Genomic DNA, 25,440 nt, shown 5'->3' with positions numbered 1-25,440 from the left:
TCCTGTCCATTTAGTTGCATTTAGAATCAAAACAATTAAGGTTATCTTATTCAAAATAATTACATAAGCGTTTAACCCAAGCAACACAATTAAGGTCAAAAGTCAGCTGCAGGGGGGAGTGTCCTTCGGTAACAATTATACTAAGCGTTTGTCAAGCTTATAATGATTGATATTTCACATATACATATGATTAACATTCCACACATACACATGATTAATATTTCTTCGTTGTACGCACATATATAATAGTACCCAAAATAACTCTAACAGTTACAAATTATCAAAGTTTTTGAATGTTGCCAAAACACGTTAAAATAAACTACCAACAAACTTTCTATTCCATCTTGTTTGAACGGATTATTTTCCCAGCCGGATCGAGTAAATGTCCCAATTGCAATCACTCTGCCGGTCGCAGACACAATACAGTACACCGTAGTACTATTCACTACCCACTTTTATTGTAATTCATTTTGAGAGCCCTACTATGTATTTGTTGGAGAGTCAGAGAAGCCCCTATGCAATCTGCAGATAGGCAAAGCCGTACCTGTGAATGCTATCTAGAACATCTACTCAATAAGAATGCAAACAATAGAGCAGAGTGAGCTGAATGAAATAACCCTGGAAGTCAAGTCCAACTGCAGCTAATTCACTTATGTCTTATATCAATACATTCTCAGCTGACCAGCGGACAGCACACAAACTCCTTCCTAACACATTGTGTATGCTAAAATAGATACTGTGCAAACATACTCAGCAAAAACGATTCACTCCTTGTACAAAAAAAGTTGCACATATAGCGATAAAAATACAGCATGTCAGTATTTACAGCATGCAGACCTTCAGCGCTGCCATAAATTTCTACACCAAGAAAAGGATACAATTAAATTACTAATCGTTTTGTACATTGTGCTCAACGCTGTGCTTTGCAGAATTGTTAGTTAAAAGTACATGCCAGAGAGAAATGTGGTTTCAGTATTTGTAACTGTTGGTGTCTTTACTGTTAAAAGAATAAGTGTATTTACTGTGGTCCACTACTATTTTCTTTACAAAATTTCCATAGAAAACAGCAGTGACTCATGAAATTGACCCATATGGTTTCCTTACGCTGTCAAAACTGTTCAACAAATGATAAAAATCATTTAGGTGCAAACATGTTATAATAGTAGTTTGTCCTAATGTGTCAGCTCTGTGATTGACAGGTGATAAATCCAAGGTCTTTTCACCTTGAGTCATCTAGGATACACTTCAGGGGATACAGATTGCTAAACAGCTTCAGATGCACTCACTGTTTGGTAAAATCAAACAACCCTCGCATGCCTTTAGTTTGGTTCAATTTCAAACAAAGTGTGATGTCTCTTGGTTTATTTGTTCTTTGAAATTAAGTTTTTTTTTCGTAGCGTAGCCTTTCCAAAGGCGTGTTTTCTAAAATGCCTTTGTTTGTATTGCCTTCATTTTAACAAAGTGTACCACTGTACAATGTTTTACACACACGCACACAACTCTAATTTTGGACTCATATTGTCGAAAGATTATTGTTAAATGACGAACAAGCACAGCTTTCCAATTGAAATAAAAGAGTTCCTGAAATAAAAGTCTTATCAGTCATTGTATCTGAACTTAAAAAAAGACTACCAATTTGCCTGGTTTGTCAATATTGCGTTGCCTTCTGGGGATGTGCTCCAACTATAGAAAGATTTCTGTACTTTGCTATTCTTTTCACGTGCAGGCTTATAATGAACCTTGAGCTGTTCTTTGAAGGATTAGGAATCATTCGCCTCAGATCGTTTTGTAGCATAGCAGAGCAGAAATACAGTACTACGCCCAGATGCTAAGTCCAGAGTGCACAATAGCGAGGGTCAACAGATTAACCCTTGTCTGTGTTCCCAACTCCCCATTTGCTGCTCTAATATTGCCCTGTAAATCTGAAAAGAGAGCAGGGAAGCTTCAAAAGAAAGAGCACAGGGCAAGTGTGGAGACAGAAGAAGACAGCTCCATTTGAGCCCCAAGGTAATTAACCTGGATTGGGGCCAAAAGGTATGCTGAGGGAGGGGCAAAAGGATAAATGTGACAGAGAATTATTTCAGGCTTATTGGCTATTCAACATTGTGTAGAGAAATGGGGCTCTTGTCTCTTTACAAATTCTATTGCAATAATCTGAGAAGGCTTTTGCTCAGTCAGTCTGGAATATAGTGGACTTTTTACCAGTTAAGGTCAAAGAATAATTAAATATCATACATGTGATATGTTTCTACTACACTATATTGTTATAATTAGATAATTAACATTGATTTCATGCCCTATTGTTGTTCAGTATATACATTGACTCCTATAGTGTCATCTACTTTTTAAAATAACATGCTGCTCATATACTTATCATTTCTGCAGGAAATGTACATGGAGTCTATTCTCGTTCTTTATAATTGCAACAGCGGCTGCAATAATATAATTAAGAAGATAAAGCTTGGGTTGACGAACAAGACTGAAAGAGTCCCCGTGTTTTAGCCAGATATCATTTCAGCTGGGGTGTTCACTATACATGAGGTATTATTAAAGGAAAGACAGATTAGCTCGAACATAAACCTGAATTGGCATAGTTCGGATCACTTGTCATGGAAATGAAAATAGTACTTTTCCAAACTCTGTGGAAGAGTTAACAAGGTAAAATGATCAAGGCTGACTGAGGGCTGCTCTCGCAATAAAGGACGCAAGCCTGTCAGAGTGCTCTGACCAGTAGACAAATTGCACAGGGCACTGCGGCCATATTCTCCCCTTTTGACCAGCAGCTATCCGAAAGGGTTCATTTCCACTTATGTAAGGAAGACAGCTACCCTACACTCATCCCTTATCGTAATTAGCACATAATCAGTATTTACCTTGCCTTCAGCGAGGATGGATGAGAGTTCCTTCACACAATCTTTCCCAATGTAGGTACATGACATGTATATGACTATGGAAATATTTTGACCACAATACAAGAATATTGTACCCTCTCAGAGAGGGTAGAAAATATATTCATGCCAGTGAAACTGCCTGGGGCATCAGGCAGGTGAAGAGGACAGGCTGCATTCACAAGGTCTGTATGCCATTTAATGTCCAGGCTCCTCAGCCCACTTCACTGACATCTGTTTTAAAGAACTTTTCTTGTCAAGCTTGTTCCCATGGTAACGTGTGTAGTTACAAAATTTATGTGCATTTGAGTTTGGATGGATAGTAACAGAAATACTGTTATAATTAGGTGCATATAATAAACAGATCTGTGTGTGGCACCCCAACTGAAACAATCTTGTTTGATAAATTGACATGCACTTGAAAATGCATTTGTGGCAGTATTTATCAGTGAGTATGGCTGATGTCACAAAAGGGATGTGCTCATAAGTGGTAAACATTATTTTCTTCCTTATAATAGGTCTAGGAAATCCATGGTTTGCATAATTAAATACTTCAAAGAATTACCGATCAAGCAAGTGTCATTTAAATTGTGTTTAAGTGTGTGATATTGCTATTTATTAACTTGTCCTTTGACCCAACATGAAAACTGAGAACACGATACTAAGCATTCAGCTATTACTTTCATTGCTTTGAACCTGTTCCTGGAAAATATGGTTGTTAGGCAAAAGTCAACTTTTCATACGTATGAAGCGGTCCACCAAAACAATGCAAAGAAGCAAGCACGAGCAAATTGGGAATCGAAGTAACATCATTTCAGGAAGTAAACAGTGAAGCTTTCTGAGTATTATTCATGTTGATGTGATGTATTTTTCAGTCATTGCAGCAGTGTGGATTTCATTTTGCCAGCAGAGCAGCAGAAGGGTTCAGGAGAGCACATGGGAATTCACATAAATACAGTATGATCTCACAGAAAGGCTGACACTGTTGTGATTAAGTTCATCTTACCCAGCACATTAAATGATTCTATATGTCTTATTTTTATCAGACCACCTGAGACAATAGGCTGGCATTTGCATTTCTATTTTAGACCTGTGTTGATAATCATTGATGTTGGTGTGTTGGTCAGGGGATAATATAGAATGGAAGGCTCTCAATGTGGGCATAGTGCCGCTAAATTGGTTTGTCAGCTTCACTGACCTGACTGGAATAACAATCTACAACCGCCATTCCTTCTGCGAGCGACTGGTCATTAGTATATAAACACATATGTAGGCATGGCACCGACAACTGTACCCTAATTCCACATAGTATAATTCAATGCATTCTGTATTCATATACAGTGTGCATAAACAGGAGTTTTCTTTTTAGATTTTAAGAGGAGCTCTGCTCGACCGAACTTGTCAAAGGCAGGCTAAAAATCGAATGCAGCGACTCCCAGGGACCACCGAGAAAGAAAATATAATCGTATTCTAATTGCTGATAGAGAATGTTCTCCAGTGATCTGGCAGAACACTACGATTAGACTCCCAGGGGGTGAAAACTGCAGCACGCAGACAAACATTGCATAATTCAGAAGAAATTCCTTTATGCGTTTAGTATTCATACTTTGAGGGTGTATTTATGTATTTCTTGTATGTATCTAATAGTGTTAACAATCTGATAGACCTCGGGATCGTAAGGTTATGGTTTACTTTTGTTAAAAACTGTTAGGAGAAATATTCTGTCTATTGGAAATCTGAGATCTCTAAGTAGCACATTAAACATAAAAAAAAATCACTATTAATAATAATGCATTCTAAACATCACTTGAACTGAAATTACAAAATATAATTTATCCATGGTAGTTCTTAGTTGAACACAATACTCTATCAAAAAGAAATTTAAAAAGGGAAGAAAATATAAGGATTTCATCTGGTAGGTCTTTTGTTGTGAAAAAAAATCTTGGATGCTTTAGAGTTCATAATAGTTTAGTGGCACATGCCTCATAATTTATGAATAAGGATGTTTAATTTCGTATTAACAAATGAAGTTTTAAACCAATGTACCACTGTTAATGATTTTTGCTATAATTTCAAACTAAAAATGGCACAAAAAAGGACAAGGAAAGGGAATAGAAAAGATACTTTGTTGAAAAAGAGGAATATTGTATTTTAAATAATGATAATTTTAAAAAGGATCAATATTTTACTTGCCCAACCAGTGCACGTCCATATCTTTCTCAATACAAATCTCCAAGTGTAATCACCAAATGTAATCCAGTGACAACTGTTTTCTGTAGTTTATGACAACACCACAGGGGAGCCAGAACATTTTAGTAATGCGATATGGCATGCAGCCAAAGCTTTTGTGTCTTGAGGCAAAGATTGGGTGTGCTTTGCGAAATGTACACAAATTAGTGTCACTTTTAAGGATTACACCTGCAGGCAAATCCAGTCCCTGATAAGGTTCTGGCTATTGTTTTTCAGACTGCACTATTATTTAATTCCTGATACACAGTACAAATGCGTTCATCTGCATGGTAGCATTTACTGCACTGCATAAATCCCATAAATCAAATTTCTGTACGAAAAGGGTGTGTTTTATAAACTGATTTTCACTTAGTGAGTGATATTTTGACTGGAAGTTCATCTTTATTTTAGATAAATCATTTTGAATGTGTCATAAATATAGATTAATTTGTAGCGAACACTTATTTAAAAGGTATTGTACAAAACAATGTCTTTTGGCTGTTCCTATAAAGAGAACATAATAGAAATAATGCATACAACCAAGTGAAGTTGGCCCACCAGTGCTGAAGAAACTCAACTCAACTAGGCTTAGGGGTTTATGGCGGTCAGTGTCCCGTAGACTATCTACCTGGTCTGAGAGATTAGAGAGCAACAAGCTGTGGAGAGCCTCAGAGCGTCTAATTGAAAACCAGAGAAATCCCAGCATTACAACAGTACAATAAGAGCTCCCTCGAGAATAACAGGTATTAGCCTCGTCCATATTACAACTTGTCTGCTGATATAAGCTTGGTCATAGCAGAATGGAGTCAAAGCATCGGGGTGTAGCAGAGCAGCCAGATAGACATATGTGGGAAGAAGAAGGCTGGGGGAAATAATCGTGTTTACTAGAGTTTATCACCGCCGGGGAACCATTTTGCTGGAGGTTTCCCCCCCAAAAGGAATGGCTTCCTGTGTTGAAACAACCCGTCTTCGTGATCAATCTACAGTAGTTGCTAAGGTGGAACTACAGTACTTGTATGTTGTAAAGATATTGGTTTGAAACTGGGGGCTGTCTGTAAAATGTGACTTGGGGTAAAGGTTTCAGGTTTCACACTCTCCACATTGGTGGTGTACTTAAGGGAAATAATCAACTAGACAAAATAGTCAACTACTGCCAACCGAACGCAGGGTACAAAGAGACGACCACCATTCGCACACAATAATACCTATACGTATATACAATTAATGTATTCCTTTTCCGTTATTCACAAGGGTTACAGGGTGCTGGAGATGATCCCAGCCAATGATGGAGTGCCCAAAGATGACCGACAGGGTCATGGGGAGAACATGCAAGCTCCACACAGGAAGGTACCCACCGGGGATTTACCCCTCAAGCACTGAATTGTGAGGCAGACATACTAACCACTCATTGAGAGCAAACCACCCACTCCACTCCACCTCTGACTTTTGATGTAGTGACATAAAAAATGTAAGCTATCATCTATTTTAACAATTACTCTGCCTGCAGGATTCCAAATCAAAACCCATTGAGATCAGAATTTTCCACCGTTTCCCAAACGGAACATATCCCATCCGAAAGAAAGAATTGTCTAAATGTAAATAAACAGATGGAAAAGGGCTTAAAATGGGATTATAGTTGTGCTTGCATGTGACAAAAGAGATGGAAGCACACAAAGATGAACATGGAGCTGATATAAAAGGCTTCAGGGATGTCCTTTCATTCACGGGGGCGGTCGGCTGATTTTTCTTCTGCTTGTTCTACTATCATTACAGAGCAGTGGCAAAGCTACACAAACTTTACACAATAGATCAACTCTTATCCTGGCAGATAGCAAAGTCTCATGTTGTAACTTGTTGTAATGTAAGTGACAGAATTTGGCCTTTACGGAGAATTCCTCCAAAAATATGTTTCCGTCAACTTTGTTTCACTGTCTGACATTTAAAGATGTATATCAACAAGGATTGTGTATAATTTGCAGATATAAAATAATAACAAAACATTTAAGTGTTATCTTGGAATGAATGTACATGATGAGTTTGATCCCTTTTAAGTCCTCTTTCTTTTTAAATGTGTTCATTTTTTGTCCTTTTCCTTTGCAACTACTAAATGCAGAATTCTATGGACAATATGTCTGTATTCAAATAAAAAAAAGTTGCCCTCTTAGGATAAGGCCACCGGCGCTTTGGTGTGTCATTCTTTTGGGTCGTTGATGTGAATGAGATGAGGTCGGACTGTCGACACGATTTGTTTGTACTGCAGACAAAGAAGGCTTCGATATTATCACTAGGAAGAAATAAAAGGAGCTATTAAAATGACTGCTTTAGGGTCATTACCTTATGTGGGTTGTGGATTTAAATGATCCCCACTGCCTATTGTTACAAATGGTCCAAGTGTATTGTCTATCCCATGTTGAGAATTAGGAACTGATAGTCAATATTTATGTGATATCAATAAAATAACTCGATGGCAGATAATGAAGTTATACTTTATATGTAACAAACTGGTCTGAAAATGACATTGCAGATCAAACAAGGGTGCTACACTTAGACTACATAAGTAATGTGGTCAAAAGAATCAACATGTTGCTTTAAAGCTATGAAAGGAAAACATCCGCTCAAATTATTTTGAGTCAATGAAAAAACAAAAACAAATAAGACTCACTACATTCATATATTCTTTGTATAACGATGTTTAAATTACTTAATTACCTGATGTTTATCTACTGTCAAAATTGTATTTACATAACTTTCAAGTTTGCGTACTAGATCTGAATTATGTCTTTAAATTATGGTAATCAGGACTTGTGATGAATGAAAGTCAAGTTAATTTTCCGTTGTTAAATAATGGAAGCCTGGAAATGTATTATATGTTATTCTGCTGGTTAATTATGTGCACACAAAAATTGCTATTCATTAATTAATGCATATTTTGATTTGTAATTTATTAGAAATGTGCAGGGAGCAGGGCTAGAGTCTACTGAAATTTTTGTCATTTTTCTCAAATGTGTCCTATTTTTTGGGACCACTTGAGACTAGAAATTTTAATTACTAATGCAAGTTGTGTCAGCGGTCCAATAAGAATTCTCAGTTTGCATGCGCATCAACCATCTTGGCATGAACCATTCCTTCTCGTATCTTTCCACCATCATAACAAACAACTGCGTCACAGAAAAAACACATTCTCTTGTGCACGCAAAATCCCAGATACGACTTCTGATTGGATGGGGCAAAGAAAACCCACATGTTAAGCCCCACAATAATCCACATAAATCACAGCCGCAATTAAGAACCTGTTTATCTTAATTACTGAACTAATGGGACGAGTCCTTCGGGAACAAGCAAATCTCTTTGAGGACATAGAGAGAGGAGCGACACAAGGGACTTTGTTCAGTTAACCTTAAGTCAAAGATGATGCATGTACTCAAACAGAACATTCTTGTGGAGTGACAAATAAGACATTACAGCATTTTAAACAAGAGCACAAGCACTTGTGAGCCCTCTACTTAGAGGAGACACTCATGCACCTCATCCGTCCTCTGCAACTCTTGCCCTTCCACCTTTATGTGCTGCCACTGCATCACCCTTCCACTTTCATTATCTTTCAAACTTATAATGATTTGATCAAGGCCCATAGGGGCTTAGTGCAGTGCAATAACTTATTTTTTAAATGACTGGGAATACGTTGCACCAAGTAATTAATGTCTTTTTAATGTTCTTCTCCTCTGGAGCTTGACAAGTCCCATCAACTTTATAACAAATACACACCAACACAACAACAAGGCATGTTGCTGTCTACGCAAAATGAGACTTATTTGGTATACGCTGGATAGTCGCAGGATTATAGAACGGACTACGTTGCTTCTCATACGCGTCCAATCATGAACAAAATAATACATGATTAAAAATATTAGTCTTACGAGAGAGAGAGAGGCAGAAATATACGTAAGTATAGTTCGAGAAGTACATAGTTTATCCTCATGAGGGTCATTGGGGTGCTTGGGCCTATCCCAGTTTACGACGGGCATTAGGTGGGGTAAACCCTGAATTGGTGGCCAGCCAGTTGCAGGGCACAAGGAGACAGCGTTAAGTAGATGATGTTGAGAATACATTAAAAATAGGATATATTAATTCCTCAATTCAACAGTCAGATCAAGAAGTGACCAAACAGATGGCCCAACAATTAATATCTTTATCGCCCAAAATTTACCTGGTTTGCTAGGCTAATGAAGCAGTGCCAGTCCCTTTCTAGCCAGTTGGTAAAATTGGGACAACGGATGTCCTTGCATCTTGGCGATGCTGAGGGTTTTAGAGGCCATGCAGCGTTTACACTTGACTCATGTCTGTTGTAGTCTCATCTGATGTTGGTTTTCATCAGGAAGACTAAACTCACAGGTGACGGTGTTCATTTTACAGGCTTCAACGGGTGAAAATTATATTAGAGTATGTTTGATTGAAAAAAGTTGGGATTTTATATTTAATTTTTGGAACATTCTTTGGATGTTACAAAGAATGTAGCTACACTTTAACCTAATTATGTGATTGAGATTGATTTGAGTGAATGTTTGATTTTTTTTTCTGTTCCCAAAAGTCATTACCATTTCTAGTTATTTACTTTGGCTCAAGTTACCAAAGGGATTTGGAGTCACTTTTGTATTTTCATGTCACTTCATATAAGGGCAAAACAAGAAAACAGTAGGCCAACGCAATAGTGATAATCACCGCTCTGGATCGGTACCAAAATCTAATACAAGCTTGCCTGTCCCAAGGTTGATCTGTCCATCAATTTTTATGGAAATCCGTTTACTGGTTCATGAGATATTCTCCTGGCAGATAGACCAAGTAACTGGCAGGCAAAAAACATCACATCCTTGGCAGAGAAAAATTCAGTTCAGGAATATGTAAGCAGGATCGCTGCTATAGCCTTATCAGCTCCATGCAAACTGCAGCTTTGACATGTCTTCTCTGCAATTTCTGTCACTTTGTACAACCTACAGATTTCACACTGATGGAATTTAGAAGTGACATTTGGGATCTTACCCAGACTTTTTATGCCACATGTCAAATACAATAATTGAAACAGCTTAAGAGAACAACAACAAACCAGCATAATCGCCGTGACTGCTACCAAGTAAAATATGTCCTTCTGGAGACATAGTAACACTAGTTTGGAAAGTATATGCCATCTTTAAAAATAAATAAATAAATAACCAAAAGGCACCCAATGAAAGCTGACTTTCCACACTATTTTGATTAAGAAACATTTAAAGGCAAGATCCCCCACTGGTATTGATTGTTGTGTTTGATGAGACTTGTCTATTTTTTCTTTGGGATTATGATAAGCAGAGATCGATTCAAGGCTCTGTGCTTTGGATGTCAAATTGATTGTGTGACTCAGACCTGAGATGATGGTGTAGCCGATCCCCCTTGGTCGCCCCAAATCCTGATCGATGGCAGTTATTTTGCGCACTTCATAACCCTGGAAAGACACACAGGCACATAATATCAAAACGTACGTTTGCATTGAGGACATCTTTGATTAGTATTTTCCTCATGCAAAAACATTTTTAATAAAACAGATTTCCAAGTCATGAAATTTGAAATAACCAATTTAAATTTTCATGTATTTCTTAGTTCATCTGGAAGTGCACATATTTCCACTGAAGTATCTTCATCCCAGGATTCACACTCACACCATTATCTTGGTAATCAAATGTTATAACTCCAAAACTACTGCTTTAATCAAAAAACGTAATAGAACATTGTATACGTATTTCTTTATGAAATTATTTGTTCAATAAAGTAAAAATGTATTTTAACCTGCATTAACAATTGGCTTTTTGTTCCAAATAAGAACACAATATAGCACCGATCAAGAGTTTAAGTAATATTTTGGGTCTAATATTGAAATATAAAGTGAATGATGAAAATAGTCATTGGGAGGCAGAAACACAATGTAAAGAATATAAATAAAAGAAAAAACCTGAGTAAGTTTAACAAGGCTATGAATGTACGCGTGAATGGTTGTTTGTCTCGTTGTGCCCTGCAATTGTTTGGCGACCCATAGTTGGCTGGAATAGGCTCCACCACCCCCAGGACCCTTGTGAGGACAAGCGGAATGAAAAATGAATGAACGAATATTGGGATTTATCTGTCCATTACTCCTCATATCATTGATAGAAACGTAACATGACAGTTGCGAGGGGGGAAATCGGCGAAAGAGGAAGAAAGAGGTAAAAGCTTTTCGAAAGTCTTTGATCTGTTGAGCTTTCTCAGCCTCCGTGCTTCAATCAGACATGGTGGTGATACTTAAATATCCTCGTGCTGCAGTGTGAGATGGAGAAGCCCTCCTCGCTCCACAATTGCAGTCCCCGTCCCATCCTCTCATTCTCCACAGATGAACTCGCTCCCTCCCATTGATCCCACAAATTGCATCTGAGGCGTGTTTATGCTTCATTTCTGCCAAAGCTGCTCCTGTCATTGACCAATTACTTCAGAATCAATTACATGCCTTTTATAGACGCTGATTTCAAAGTGATTACAGACAGAGGAAAACAACAAACACTGTACCATATAGTATACTCACATCCACAAAGACAGAGATAAGAATTACTATATGAGCGAAAAAGTATAACATTGAATGTATTGATAGTAAAATATCCTAAGAAGAACAACAGAGAGAATATAGAGGATATTAGTTTCGTAGATGACACCAAGTTGGGTTCTTAGTTTGTTAGTAAGGGTTAACACATCCAAGACCAAAGACAGATTGATATCAGCTTGAAATGTCTAAAAGTACTTGTGTCAGATGGGATCAAATTACCTTGACCCAGCGCTGATCATTACTGCACACACTCAAAATTAAGTCACCTGTACTAAATGTCAGCTCGCCATATCTGGGAGAGCTCTTTTTTAAGTGTGAAGTGAACTTATCCTCGTTTGAAGTAAATTTGTACTCATTTTTTTGGCAATTAAAGGAAAGTAAATTGAATATTATACTACACTAAGCTTTCCAAGGATTGCAAATGATTCTTCTTACGGATGAGGTTCTATTCCATCACGGATTTATTTACTACATATGAAATACTGATTTGTTAAGGTTACGAGTAGTTAAAGGAAAATACAACACTTTAAAAAACATTTTTTCTAATGAAAAATATAGTTTGTCCACCCCTGATCTAGACGAACGTGACTGTAGTAATCAATATTTTATATTGGCATATTGAAACTGTCTCTGCATCTTTTGTAATTAACACGCCATCAGCAAAGTGTGAAAACACGTCAAAATATTTTCCCCCAAATTGGTTGTTGTATGTTATCAGGGCTTATTGCAATCACGTTCCCACAAAGGAGCTGACACAGATATTACATTGTGAAGTGATGGTGAAATCATACGGTCCAAATTATCAAGCTGTCCACTTAAGTGGACTATGTTCCCTCATATGACAAAGATACAATTTGCACTCCTGCAAACACACAAAGCCCAAATGCATTCCCAAGACTGTCCCCTCTGCATACCTTCATGCTTTCATTGCACCTATCAACTGCTTTGCTTTTTCTCCACATTGATTTGACAGCCAAATTGTGTTTGTCCTAAAAGGGGCTTAAACGTCACTCCATGCAGCACGCATTCACGGCTAACAGATAATAACCTTGCCGTGTTTTTTTCCAACTGCCCTGTTTCAAAGTATTTCAAAGATGACAGGTTGAAAGTGTAGCCAAAAGCACACAGGCCCACAATAAGAGACAAAGTGTAATCCATAGGGGGTAAGCACCCACACCTATGAGAAATGGCCGTCAACCAGAATCCCAAGTGTATACATCTGTCTGTACTCGGGCCTTGAGAAGAGTTGACACTTGTTCTGTCACTACACGCCCTCGGCATTGCGCTGGGGAACATTGGCTGAAATGACACATGCCTGATAGAATACCTCATGAGGGTATTAAAACGTTTATTTGTCATAGTAGTGACCTGGTGTTCTGTGCTTTACTGGTATTATAGTTTACTGCATGGAATTATTGTGTTGTAGGGTCAAAGGTGCTCCCCACTATGGTGTTACTGTAATAGGATTACAAAGTGCCCTCTATTGTTAGAGATAACGACCTCCATCCTGTGTTTCTTCCACACAGATCTATTCAATAATAAAACATTTTTTTGTAACTAGACTTTACACTGGTCAATTGTGCTTATTCTGGAATTGAATATACTTGCAACCTGTATTTGAGTTATTCTTCATTGCATTTTAAACTTCGAATCACGGGGACTACTCAACACGCTAATCTTAATTTAAATAATTAATTATTCTTTTTTCAGACTACACTCCCACTATGTAGGACTGACAATTTTGTTGTCATTTCAGCAGTTAAAAAAATACCAATTTCACCAATTGGCTTCATCTTTCAATCTCCCCGATATTCTCATCCCCTCATTCGTCCCGCTCCTCTTGTGACCTTCGTGGTGACAGTTGATGAATCAGGGCGGTGGGGAGACACCGGGCGTCGACTCCGTCACGCCCCGTTAATATGCATGCAAATGTAGCACTTGACATTTCTACTACAGTGCATGAAGGCAGGGGACAAGGGACACGTGAATGGGGATGTAGGGTTGGTTGAGGTAGGGGAGAAACACAAGAGAATTGGAGTGAATATTGCTAAAAACAGGAGGGAGAGAGCAAGAGGACAGAGATTAGGAAGTGTAGTATTATGCCCAAGTGTGTGATTCAATCTCTACCAGTGCAAACATCAATACTTGGACCATTAGCCACCTGGGAACCCAGTGTAGATGCCTGAGCCAGAGGAGAAAACACGCATAGCATGCAGTGAAACAGACAGCCACAATATTAAATGCCCATTAAAAACGTGTGCCAAAATCAAAAGGTAAGGTCAGGGTGACAAACTAAAAACTTCACACTACCCTTTGAGTTCCTCGAACTCCTAGAAAATTTAACTATACACAGAAGGGGTGAGATAAAATAGCCCCCCGTGACCTTTGTTTAAAGGCCTCACATCCCCAAAGTACACTGTAAATCTCCCTTGGTAATTAGAGTGTATGGCATTCACATTGTTGTGTGGTAAGACCTGAGTATGGGATGGATGCGCCACCCCGGCTCGGAAACAACATGAAGTTGACTTTTTAAGCCGCATTTCATACACATGAAATGCAAACACATTAAAAAGTAGTTTTTTTCCTCACCAGTGGAACATCTTCCTCTATGTTTGTACTGTAGGGAAGATTGGTGAAAATAGGGTCCATGTCCTGGACATCTGTAATAGTGATGGCCAGGTTGGCGAGCCGAGATAGAGGTCTTGTTTTATCTTGGTCCTAGTCATAAAAATAAAACATTAAAAAAAAAAAATTTTGATTATGGTGATGACCGTGTTATGGCATTTCACACAAAGTTTTATGCAGGCTCACCGTAGCATTGACAGTGAGCTGGTAGGCAGAGGTTGCCTCAAAATCCAGAGGTTTGACCACAGTAACGGTGCCTCTGGCTCCATCGATACTGAAAAAGGGAGAAGGAGGCTGGAAGGAGAAGAGGACGCTGCCCCCGGTGCCCTGGTCTGGGTCTGTAGCGTTGACCATGAAAACAAGTTTCCCCACTTGTGTATTCTGGAAAAAAAAGCAGAGCCATGCGATGATTTCAAAAGTTCTGTAATGTCATTTCATTTATTTGTTTTCTAATAACTTGGTGGGAAAATGTGTGCTTTTATAGTGTGCCCATCCAACATTGTTTTGCAGAAATTCCAGAGTGGATCAACAACGTGGGTATGATTAGATGAGATATAAAGTTGTGTGATACAATAGAGCTCCAAGCATTCGGGAAATCTCAATTTCAATCTGCACAGCGGCCTTTGAAACAATGATCAGCTACATGTCAACTCTAAAATAATAACACTCAGCATATAAACATCTGGACTGGGACAAAGCGGTAGTGGTCGATAGTAAAAGAAATCACATTTTTTCATATCACAATAAACCTTCCTTAGAACTGCATTGTCGCAACTCTCTAAATGATAGACTCCTTTACTCTGTATATACACACACACAAGTTATTATAGTTCACAAGACCATGATTTTTTTTTCTAGGCATGAGGCGGCGCTAATTGCCATCAGACATTGTCTTTCCACCTTACGCCAGGGCTCAGTGACTTCACCTCACCAAGCATTGATTGGAATTTTCTGACAGAGAGACCAGTTCAATAAGAGTGACGATGCAGAAAATGCTTTACAATATATACCTTTGTTTCAATAAGCCCGGGAGACTGTTCCATCAACCTTCACAATTAAGCAAAGCAAAGCCACGTCGAGCAAAGAACGACTAGTACTGTCCCCAAATTGGGAAACCGCGTGCGTATATTTGATTGTCTTCCTCTATCAAATCACAAGTACTCGATGAGCGAGCCATGGCGTATTCCTGTATGTAAACCTGCACAGGTGTGTTGCCACTGAACTGGTTTGGATTCCTTAGAGAACCAGTGCCGACGAGACACTTGTGTGATGAGCGGACATCCCTGCTGTGACTATAAACAGCACATCACTTACTTTGCCACTGAGAGTTGACACGTCAACCTGATCTACACACCAGTGCCCTTGAAACATCAAATTGATCTGTTTTGATTCATAGAAGAGTCAACCCTGCCCTAAGGCCAATTTTGTTCACAAGGTAAATACAGTAGGTTCATCTCCCAGGTTAAACATGCTTTCATTTTTAACAGGGATATTTTACTCCAGTGCTCACATTGTATCAATCACATATAATCCTATTTGCCTCATCTTCTTTGTTGACATGACTAATTTTGAGATTTCAATTGCCACCAGGGGTTCCACCCCTGTCATGATTTTTACAATCAGTGACTTTCTTAGCATATTTATTTATCCCTCCGGTCACTTTCGCTTCTCTACAATCTCCACTCTGTGATAGACAATTCACCCCTATGATCGGTTAAAATCCCCCAAAAGCAACCTTGTGTAAAATTGTTTTTTGGGACTCTTGAAAGTCCTAATTTTGAGGTCCTTTTCAAAATTGATGAGAAGTTAAAGATATGGTGATTAACAAGAATCTGGGCCTTAGACCCCTGCTGCTAACAGAGTCAGCGCTCTAACTGTTCGCCACAATAGAGTTGTGATTACGCCTCCACTGCTTTACAAGGTTCTCTGTACCTCCTTAACTGTCTGCTCTGCTTCCAACCAAGCAGGCATCTGGTGATTTTACCAGTCCTACTCTACCCACTTTCATTTCATGCCTTTCACATCAGCCCCTCCATGACTGCCTCCCACCTGTGGTGCCTTGTCACACTTCCACTCACATTTTTCTCATGAATTTGAAGTTATGCATCACAAGAGAGTAGAATGTAAAGCAAGATGATAGTTGAACAAGATGTTACTTACAAAGTTGGGCACAAATACCAGTTTTGGCTGTGTTCTCGATATTTTAGTATATTGGCTGCCTTTACCTGGCACTAGTTGTCCAACTTATTTGGACTGGGAGGATCATTCAAAATGAATTGGACGTCGACGTCACTGATGGGCATTGTGTTATTTTTGGGGCACTGCCTTCTTAATTTTAGGGTACTCGAAGGTTACTTCCTGTGCATTTTGGGGCATTGTGGATCACTTTAGGACATTTCTGTGTCACTTTCTGTTCATTAGTAAGCATTCGATGCCTTCATTTTTTAAATGTGTAAATTATTTGAATCAGGAAAAAAACTATTTTTGATATTGGACATACGAGGTTTTGGTCAAAAACACTTTGCAATGTTTCAAAATAAAATGAATGAGAATCGGTTAGAGTGTGTAATAGGGGACAGGAAAAAAAATACAAATATCATATGGGCTGAGCTTTGCTTTTCAAAGCTTCCCCCACAACAACAACAAGAAACTTTAAAACACAAGTCAACTCAATGCCGACTGAGAGGACAGCTCAGCTAATAAAAGATGTGCCCTGTTGTGACAGGGCTTCTTTTAAAGATTGTGTTTTCCCCGTGGTTAAGCTGGATGGAGCTCTGCCATTGAGATGGAATCCGGCTGAGCACCTACTGTATCTCACAAAGCTCTTCAACATTAAACATGCCCACAGGTAAAGCTTGGGTAACTGACTGAATGCAAAACAGCCTGAGCATTAGTACGGTAGACATTTTATTGAGTCCAATGTAATTTATTTGATTTACCTTGCACACTAAATATCTTTTTGCTTTCGTGTTGAATATTATTGATTTTCAACATTTCCAGCTACAAGAAAATTGCAATTCTCTCTTAAATTTTGGTTATACGCTGGGAGATTAATGCAATAACAGAGTGTGGAATACATTAAAATGCAGTCCAAGGTCACGGGCAGAGGGATTGTGCGTCAGTGCCGACTGTCCATTGAAACGCTCCTTGTGGCTAAATAACACCATACAGTTTTTTGTGTCCAACCAACTTCAACAACATAAATGGAGAGGGATTATATGGGCCTTTGATCTACCTCATTACAATGCCAAAAGCACTTCACAAGATCACATTCACTCATTTACACACACATTTATACATCCGTAGGCAAAGCTGATGCCATGCAAGGCAACGTCATCCCCCTTGGGGGCAATTTAGGGCTCGGTGTACTAAAGGACATCAGAACTTGGATTGAATGCCGACCCATGGGTCACTGGAAAATGCATACATATTCCTTTGCTGATTTTGTACACAAGTGAAATGCTCCGTGGTTACATATATAAAGGTTTATTTTTATTGTAATTGCAGATTTTGACAATAATACAGTGTGCCACAATTCTTCAGTCTCAATGGTGTTTTTTATCCCCCACAAAGGAAAGGTTTCTGCTATCAACCACTTAAATTGTCGTTCAGCGACTCAAATCAGGGCTTTTTGAAAGCCTGTAAATGGAACATTTGTCGCTCTCACATCAACTCAATAGGCCTAGCTTTCACGTGTAGAGAAAGAGAAAGTGAAGGCAAAAAGACCAGAAATACAAAATTTAGGCATGTTTGAAGGACCTTGCATTCCACACAGTCATTTACTAGTGATAACATTCTAAAGTTTCAAATTGTATTATTTAAAATTATATTGTACATTGTCACAATAGTATTGATTCCCCTTAAAATGAAGATACTACTAAAATGTTAAATGGAAGCTGAACTTCAACTGTATTTTGTCACTTTCATATGGTTTGATAAGACATTGCTGGTGATGACATGAGAAAAGAGTGATTTTAGGGTCATCAGAGTTCAGATCTACGGACAGCTTTTTCTATTTAACATCTCACAATAATTCTTATTTGTTGGCATTTTTCTCAGACAGTCTGAGCCATTATTGTTTTTCTGTCTCTCAGTTCAGAGCTGCTGTAGTATTTTCATTCTCAACAAGCCACCTATTTTCTCCAAACTCCAATTTTGCTTGTCTTTGTACTCTCTCAACTCAAGTAGAAAAGCAGGAAAAAAGCCGAAATTTAAAAAGGTGCAAAAAAAAATCATTCCCACTCTTTGAAATGCTGCAGAAAAAAACTAAAAGAAAGGGAAAAAACAACAACCGGAGTATCCACAGATGCATATTTCATATCCATCCATTTTTTTCCGCGCAATATTATTGAAAGTAACGTAGACAACATACAACTTGATCACTAAAGAATCAAGGGAGCAAATGGAGTTCAATTATGGACACTCACATTAGGTTGGCTGTGCACGTTTGTGTGCTTGGACTGTTTTTATTTTTTTATTATCAGTTCAGTTTATCCGACAAATAACATCCTTATCTTCTGATGAGTCTTCTCTCCCAACTGTCTGACCTCAACCTTCCTGTCACAGCTCATGGCTCACTGCCTCCAAATAGCTAAGGGTGTTTGTTTAAATATAAAGTTAATCAAGTCCAGCATGCTACAACGATCCACAGAGACTGGAAGAGATAGATGGGTCGATCCTTTGGGATAACTATAAGCACCAGCCAAATCAAGTCTTGCACCCCCTGCCTGATTCTTATGGAATGTGATCCATCTTGACTTGGAAAAATAAAAGTGGAGGTTAAGCATTTTATAGCCATGCATACGTCCATTAAAAGTGACACTTGGAGCTCTTGTGCAATAAAATCTTGTTTAGTTCCTAGTGTAAGAAAAGAATAAGAGCCTAGCAGAGTTTTTATTCTTGTGTTGTTGATTATCCTCAATGTACGAGTCAAAAAAGTCAAAATTAGTTTTTATAAAGAAATGCTCACTATTGAACGCAGCACAATTAGATTTAGTTATGAATTTAATATTACGATTGGAAATATTGGTGTGGATGTTGTTTTACTATGCTTCTAAAATGAATGACAATGTGCTGAAGATTTTTACCCTGATCAAATTTGTATTCAGTTCTTGTAATAGATCTCAGTTGAAGTGTCCAGTGAGTGTACATTATCATATAGAACATCACTGCTGCAGGCCTACAGTCAAAGGCTCCCTTTCAAACCAATAAACTAGACATTGAATTGTCACCAATTGGTTATGACGCTACAATAAAGAGATTAAATGACCCAATTGAAGAAAATTTGTTATCAAATGTGGGGATTTTGACAAACATTTTTACCTTTGATAGAAAATCTTACCTTCAAGTTTTATCATATCTATTTTATTCCAAAAGATAACAAAAGAGAATAAAATGCAAATGAGAGTTGGGCTGATTATCATATAAAGGCACATATCCTTGAGGCCAGACATTCTAGTTTTATGCACTTATTTATTTTGCGACACTTTTTCAAATTTCTCCTAGAAAGCCATCACCATTATTTTGAAACTTTCTTCACATTTCTTGTATATTGATATTTGCACAATCGTAGAAGCCTGTCATAATGCCCCGCCCCCAAATGCATTTTAATGCGTATTAATAACTCATTGCCCTTCATTGATAACAATAGACCTTTTGATTTCATAACTGGGAGGAATGGTTGCAATTGCTTATCTTTCATGTGCCAAATATCCTTTAAAATCAGTATTGGAACAATGCCTAAAATTAAATAAAAATACAATAAAATAAAATAAACAGGATTTAACTTCAATGAATTGGTATAAGACGATGCTTCCTCAAGTCAACTATTCCAAATTTCCATCTTTTTACAGATGTTGTTACACCATCGGGGATTCAATACACAATAGACTTTTTTCAAATGAGGCCCTATTTCTCCTTGGCTCACAGTTCTTTTCAAATCTTTTAAGTGTGTGTGTGTGTGTGTGTGTGTGTGTGTGTGTGTCTGTGTGTGTGTGTGTTACCCTCGTATGACCTCTGGACCCCTGAATCTCCCTGTTCTATTGCTCGCTGCTACAGGCACAGCACGCTCTACTGTATATCCATGTCTCTATCAGTGGTGTGGGCAATGCAATATTGTCAGCCCAAGAAAAGGACTATTCCCATGTAGCTTAATGCCTGAGGTGTTCTTCAGCAGAAGATACATATACAATGTGAGAAAGGCATGATTTTTTTTCTGAAATATCTAATTAAAATAAAACAATAAGAACTGTAAAATGTAATTGAATTGTCATTCTTTTGCTTAAACTGCTCACATTTGCCCGATTAAGCGAAAGGGCTCCAAAAGATCAAGCAAATATTCCATATTTCTGAATTTTAAAAACACATTCACTGTCAGTTTCTCGTAAAACTATATTCAACACTTTGTGTTATATTTCTTGATTGTTTTCCATTGAAAAAACCCACCGGTCGTGTAATATTAACTGTCTCATTTTGACACGCCGCACATTATTCAAACAACTGCCCGTGTAGAACTGAATTCAGCCCATCTAGAAAGATCAAAACTGAAAGCAAGACTCAAGCTGACAAAAGTAAATGAACAAAGAAACAGCGTGTGCAGATAAACTGTGACACTACCATTTGCAACCACTTCATGTAGCTCTGCAGCAGAAAAGTGAGAGGAGGAAACGAGACATGTAAATATATGCAAGAAAAGTTCTGCATGTCCAATGACGAATGCTACCAATACACATCATTTTTCCTCTTAAAAACTTGCATTATCTTTCCAGAAGGGCTGCGAGCAAAGCACATTTTGCGACGACAGAACAATAAAAAACTGCCTAGACAATAGCACTAAAAGAGAATAATTCCAAAGTCATTTAATCTCAATTAGTGTGGAACATTTCCATGTCACTTAAAAGGACATTTTTACACATATTGTAATTCCAGATAAGATAACCAATCATTGCTGTATTATGCAAGTGCATACCTGTCAACCTCTGCCGATAACTGCCCTTATAAATGATTATGATTCCCCTTACAAACCCCCCAAAAACCTTACAAACACCGTACGACTCATATGAGTCGTACGGTGTTTGTAAGGTTTTTGGGGGGTTTGTAAGGGGAATCATAATCATTTATAAGGGCAGTTATCGGCAGAGGTTGACAGGTATGCAAGTGGATTAATATTAATGCTTTTGGATGCTTTTGCTGATGAGTACAGTTTTTCTAGAAAGGATGATGACAACCCACTGTTGCTCTAAGCACTGATTCTATGGCTTATGCCTTTGTTCTTTTTTTGCAATGTTCTTGTTATGAGCCAAGTCCTGCAAGGGGCAATGGTGGGAAGAAAGAATGGAGGCGAGCGAGCATTGGCCGAGCAGATACCAGTAAATCAATTATACATCACAGTGCTTATGTTAGGGACGCCACAAACGGAGGAGTGACAGGGTTCACTTGAATAAGTGGGGAATCTCGCTGAGGCTGTCGTCATTTTTGGACAATAAGCCGCTACTCTCCCCTTTATCTAAACCCTCGGCTTCTAGTCCAGTGCGGTGAATTTATGGATTTTTACAGGCTAACGAGCTGCAAGCATCTTATACTCAAATGTATAAATTACGGTATATTTGCTCAATTCTTACTGGTTAGTTGTAAATTCCTTTTTTCTGCAACTGCAACATTGTTTTTGCATTGAGGAGTCCTATTCTATTTTTTTCCCAAATATAAATCTGCTCAAAAGGTTAGTTTACAAAAGGTGTAATGATGTGATGATGAAGTTAAGTTTTTCAATAAATCATATACTTTAGTCATGTTGTTGAATTGAATTTTGCCAGTGAAAAAAACAACAACAATTGAAAGATTTGATTAAATATTTGAACCCAAACAAGTGAAAGTAACAAAATCAATGTCTGCTTTGAATGCAAATTTTCATTAATACTGCTTACCATTCTTCGATTTAAAAGAGCACGTCTTCTAGGTTCAAAATCGCTAATTACAATATGCACTCGTTTAGACGTATCAATATGCTTCTCCTTTCTCTGTTCCCCCCTCCAACTCAGCATTAAACACACATTTATTACAGTATATAAATAAGCCATGCATCTACAAAACAGTGTCCAATAAAAAGATGAGCAACTATCATCTTGTTAGTAAAACCTTGTCAGAATTCTCAGTTCTGCCAAGTGAGTTTCTTTGCAAAGGAGAGAGCCCAAGGCATTGTGGGAGCTGGGATGGAGGGGAGGGTCCCCACACACTTGAAAGAAAAGGCAGAGAGGGACTGACAGGTTGATTTATTCAAAGAGTAAGGAGTGGGTGAATCAAACTTTAATGGCTTTTGGGAGTGCAAGCCGTTCTCTCCCTCCCTTCAATCTTGCCCCACTCATGCCGTCTTTTCTTGTCTGCACCCACTTTTCTTTCTTCTGCCTCCCTCTCTCTCTCTCTCTCTCTCTTTCTCCACCTCATGATGGTCAGCGTGTAACAAAGGCCTCTCCTTTTTTGACAGATAAATATGCACTCATCGCAACGTGCCTTGTAAATCAAGGTGCTCTTCATGCTCACTGAGCTAAATGACAGAAAAATAAATAGAGAAAGAGGAGGTGATTTAACATCACAAATCCCATTGCCCGTGCAATGCCTATGTAGCGTTTTTAGCGTTCACTCCTGACATGCAAAATATTCAAGGAAAATATGTTATTAAGGTGCATGAAGCTGTTGCCCTCGTGGTGAACCATTACGGGATTCCAATCCCCCCACAGTTTGGTGAAGAAGAGGGATCAGAATGTGTGGATGGAGCTTGCCACTTGTGCTGATTGTGAATTGATCACGATCCGTTTCGTAAGTCAAACAAGCCGATGTTTGACATACTAATATGTAAGTAAAAGTAGCTGCCCACTTCCTGTTTTCTCCACAACCATTTATCTGCTGAAGAAGCAACGTGTCTCACCACTGCGTTAATACTAATTTGAAATGCTGAACTCGTACAAATTGTAAATAAATGAAGTATTATCTAACTGAACTTACAAAAATGGACATGAAACTACTATATTTTTTTTTTCTAAACTGGGTGGATCATCCTTAATGAACAAGAACAATTGCCCCTAACCCATCCAGATAACATGCCCTTTTGACTTTTTCAAATGGATTGCTTCTAAACATTTCCTCTAGTTGCTTACACAACAATCGAGAGAGAAAAAAATTGAGCACTTTTCTTGACAAAATTCTTTCATTTCAACAACATTCTTTGACTGCATGCCATGAGTCATTTTCGAGTTTGAAAATCTTTTGTGTGAGACCTGGATCACATCTAGCATACTGATGAGACTCCAAAATTGGCTGACTCTTGTTTGCCATGAGATCTTAAAGAGTTCACTTCATGGGTTGACTTACATGTGAATATGTAATTGGTTGTGTAGTTTTAGTATTGACCAATGGGCCACACTCTTCTAGCAACTACTCATGAACTTTCATACATTGTTTAAAAAAAGACGGCAGAAAAATGTAGCTTACACTACATAAATTATAGACCTAAAGAGTTCAAGTAGACGTAAATTGTCACTCATTTAGAATCAAAAATCAAGCTGGAATGTATTTCAGGAAAATATAGTAGGAAAATGAGCATGATAAGGATTGCAGGCAAAGGAAAGGAGTAAGTTAAGTACCGACACAAGAGTCTGTCGTTTCCAAGTACAGACGGAAGTAGTCTGGAGACATCTGGAGGTAAGCGAAAAGAGGTTACACATAATAGAATAGAAAAAAAAGGAAGAACATTATAAAGAGTAGCCAGCAATGAAAAAAATATTGAGTTTCTCATTTAATCTTTTTTTACTTCATATTCCACCCCCACACCCCCACCTTTTCTTCTTAAATCCCACCATGGCCATCCCTCCCTATAGAGCTCAGGGTTTTAGTGTTAGACAGAATTCCTTTTCAGAATCATCAGCCACTCAACTCCAGTCACAACAATCCATTACAATACAAAAGGGAGACAGTGAGAGCAGATAGTAAATACCATCCATTGTTAATAACAACTATAGTTGTTTCGCTGATTTCTGTATAAATCACACTAACATGACTTCACATCTCTCAAATATATATACTATAAAAAGCAAATGCTGATTAACACTTTTTGAAGATCTCATTTTTCAAGAACTATTATTGACTAGAGTGCTTTGGGCTTTATCAGACAATTTCCGATTAATAGTTTGGATACATTATTGTGTTTGTTGTCATTTGGAAACAGTAATACCACACCGTGTTTTAACAACTCATCTGCTGTTCAATCTAAATATTTACCGTTCTTGTATCTAGAGTATGGTGTGGTCCAATCTTGCAGTTCATTAGCACATGCAGAGGAAATGCTAGAAGCCCACCTGCTTCCCTTCATCCCATTTATGGCGCTACAAATTAAAAGTGACACTACATTGCTTAACACATTTTCTATTACTCTGACTTTTCTTTTTTTTTAAATACATGTTTATGCAAGATTGTCTGATCATATTTATGGGTGTATGTAAATTAATTAAAAACCAATACCCATATGGTATTTTGATGTAAGCAATGAAGTATTTTTTATTTTAGTTTTTATTATTTGGCAACTAGCAGGGAATGCTCCAGAACTTGATAACTAAAATAGCGACTCTTTTGTTTTTGGTGGACGGATCACTTTTGAACTTGGCAAACTGCTCTTTTATACCATTTTTAAAATCTGCACATTTATCATTTTCCTAATGAATTTTCAATTAATTCAGAGCATTAGGTTTACAAAAGTTAAAAGACACACCGATATTATTTTCAGGATCTTCAATACATAAATTGGGATCAACAGTTCCAAGAAAAATAGCTCAAAAGATTGAAAACCTATCCAACGGAGAAAAAAAAAATAAACACACAAGGAGCTATGGACATTCCAGCATTATCAGGTACATATTGCAAATCCAGTAGGTCACACTGAAGACACTTTCTACTTGTTCCGGTAACATTGTGCATAATTACGCGGCTGTATATTGCTGAGAGCGCTCTTTCGTGAGCTACGGTAAGTTACGCGGTGACGGAGTGATGTCACGGCACGTTGGCTTCACATGAGTCACTGTGTCATGGGGGTAATGAGGCCGTATAAAGGAG

The 25,440-nt window shown here is 38.1% G+C and overlaps 1 protein-coding gene across 2 annotated transcripts in view; it reads right to left on the bottom strand.

The window, feature by feature from the left end:
* cdh23 (cadherin-related 23) overlaps window positions 1-25,440 on the bottom strand; it is a 102,639-nt gene that overhangs the window by 54,888 nt on the left and 22,311 nt on the right. For both annotated transcript variants that reach the window (XM_077612592.1, XM_077612591.1), the window contains exons 7-9: window positions 14,530-14,724; window positions 14,308-14,436; window positions 10,515-10,593 (exon numbers count right to left, since the gene is read on the bottom strand). In XM_077612592.1, the coding sequence (XP_077468718.1) occupies window positions 10,515-10,593; window positions 14,308-14,436; window positions 14,530-14,724 (403 nt within the window). The remainder of the gene's footprint in view (window positions 1-10,514; window positions 10,594-14,307; window positions 14,437-14,529; window positions 14,725-25,440) is intronic.

This window comes from Stigmatopora argus, chromosome 11 (genome assembly GCF_051989625.1).
Source record: "Stigmatopora argus isolate UIUO_Sarg chromosome 11, RoL_Sarg_1.0, whole genome shotgun sequence".
NCBI lineage: Eukaryota > Metazoa > Chordata > Actinopteri > Syngnathiformes > Syngnathidae > Stigmatopora > Stigmatopora argus.
The sequence above is the reverse complement of the archived record's forward strand: the minus strand, read 5'-3'. Positions and strand labels throughout refer to the sequence as shown.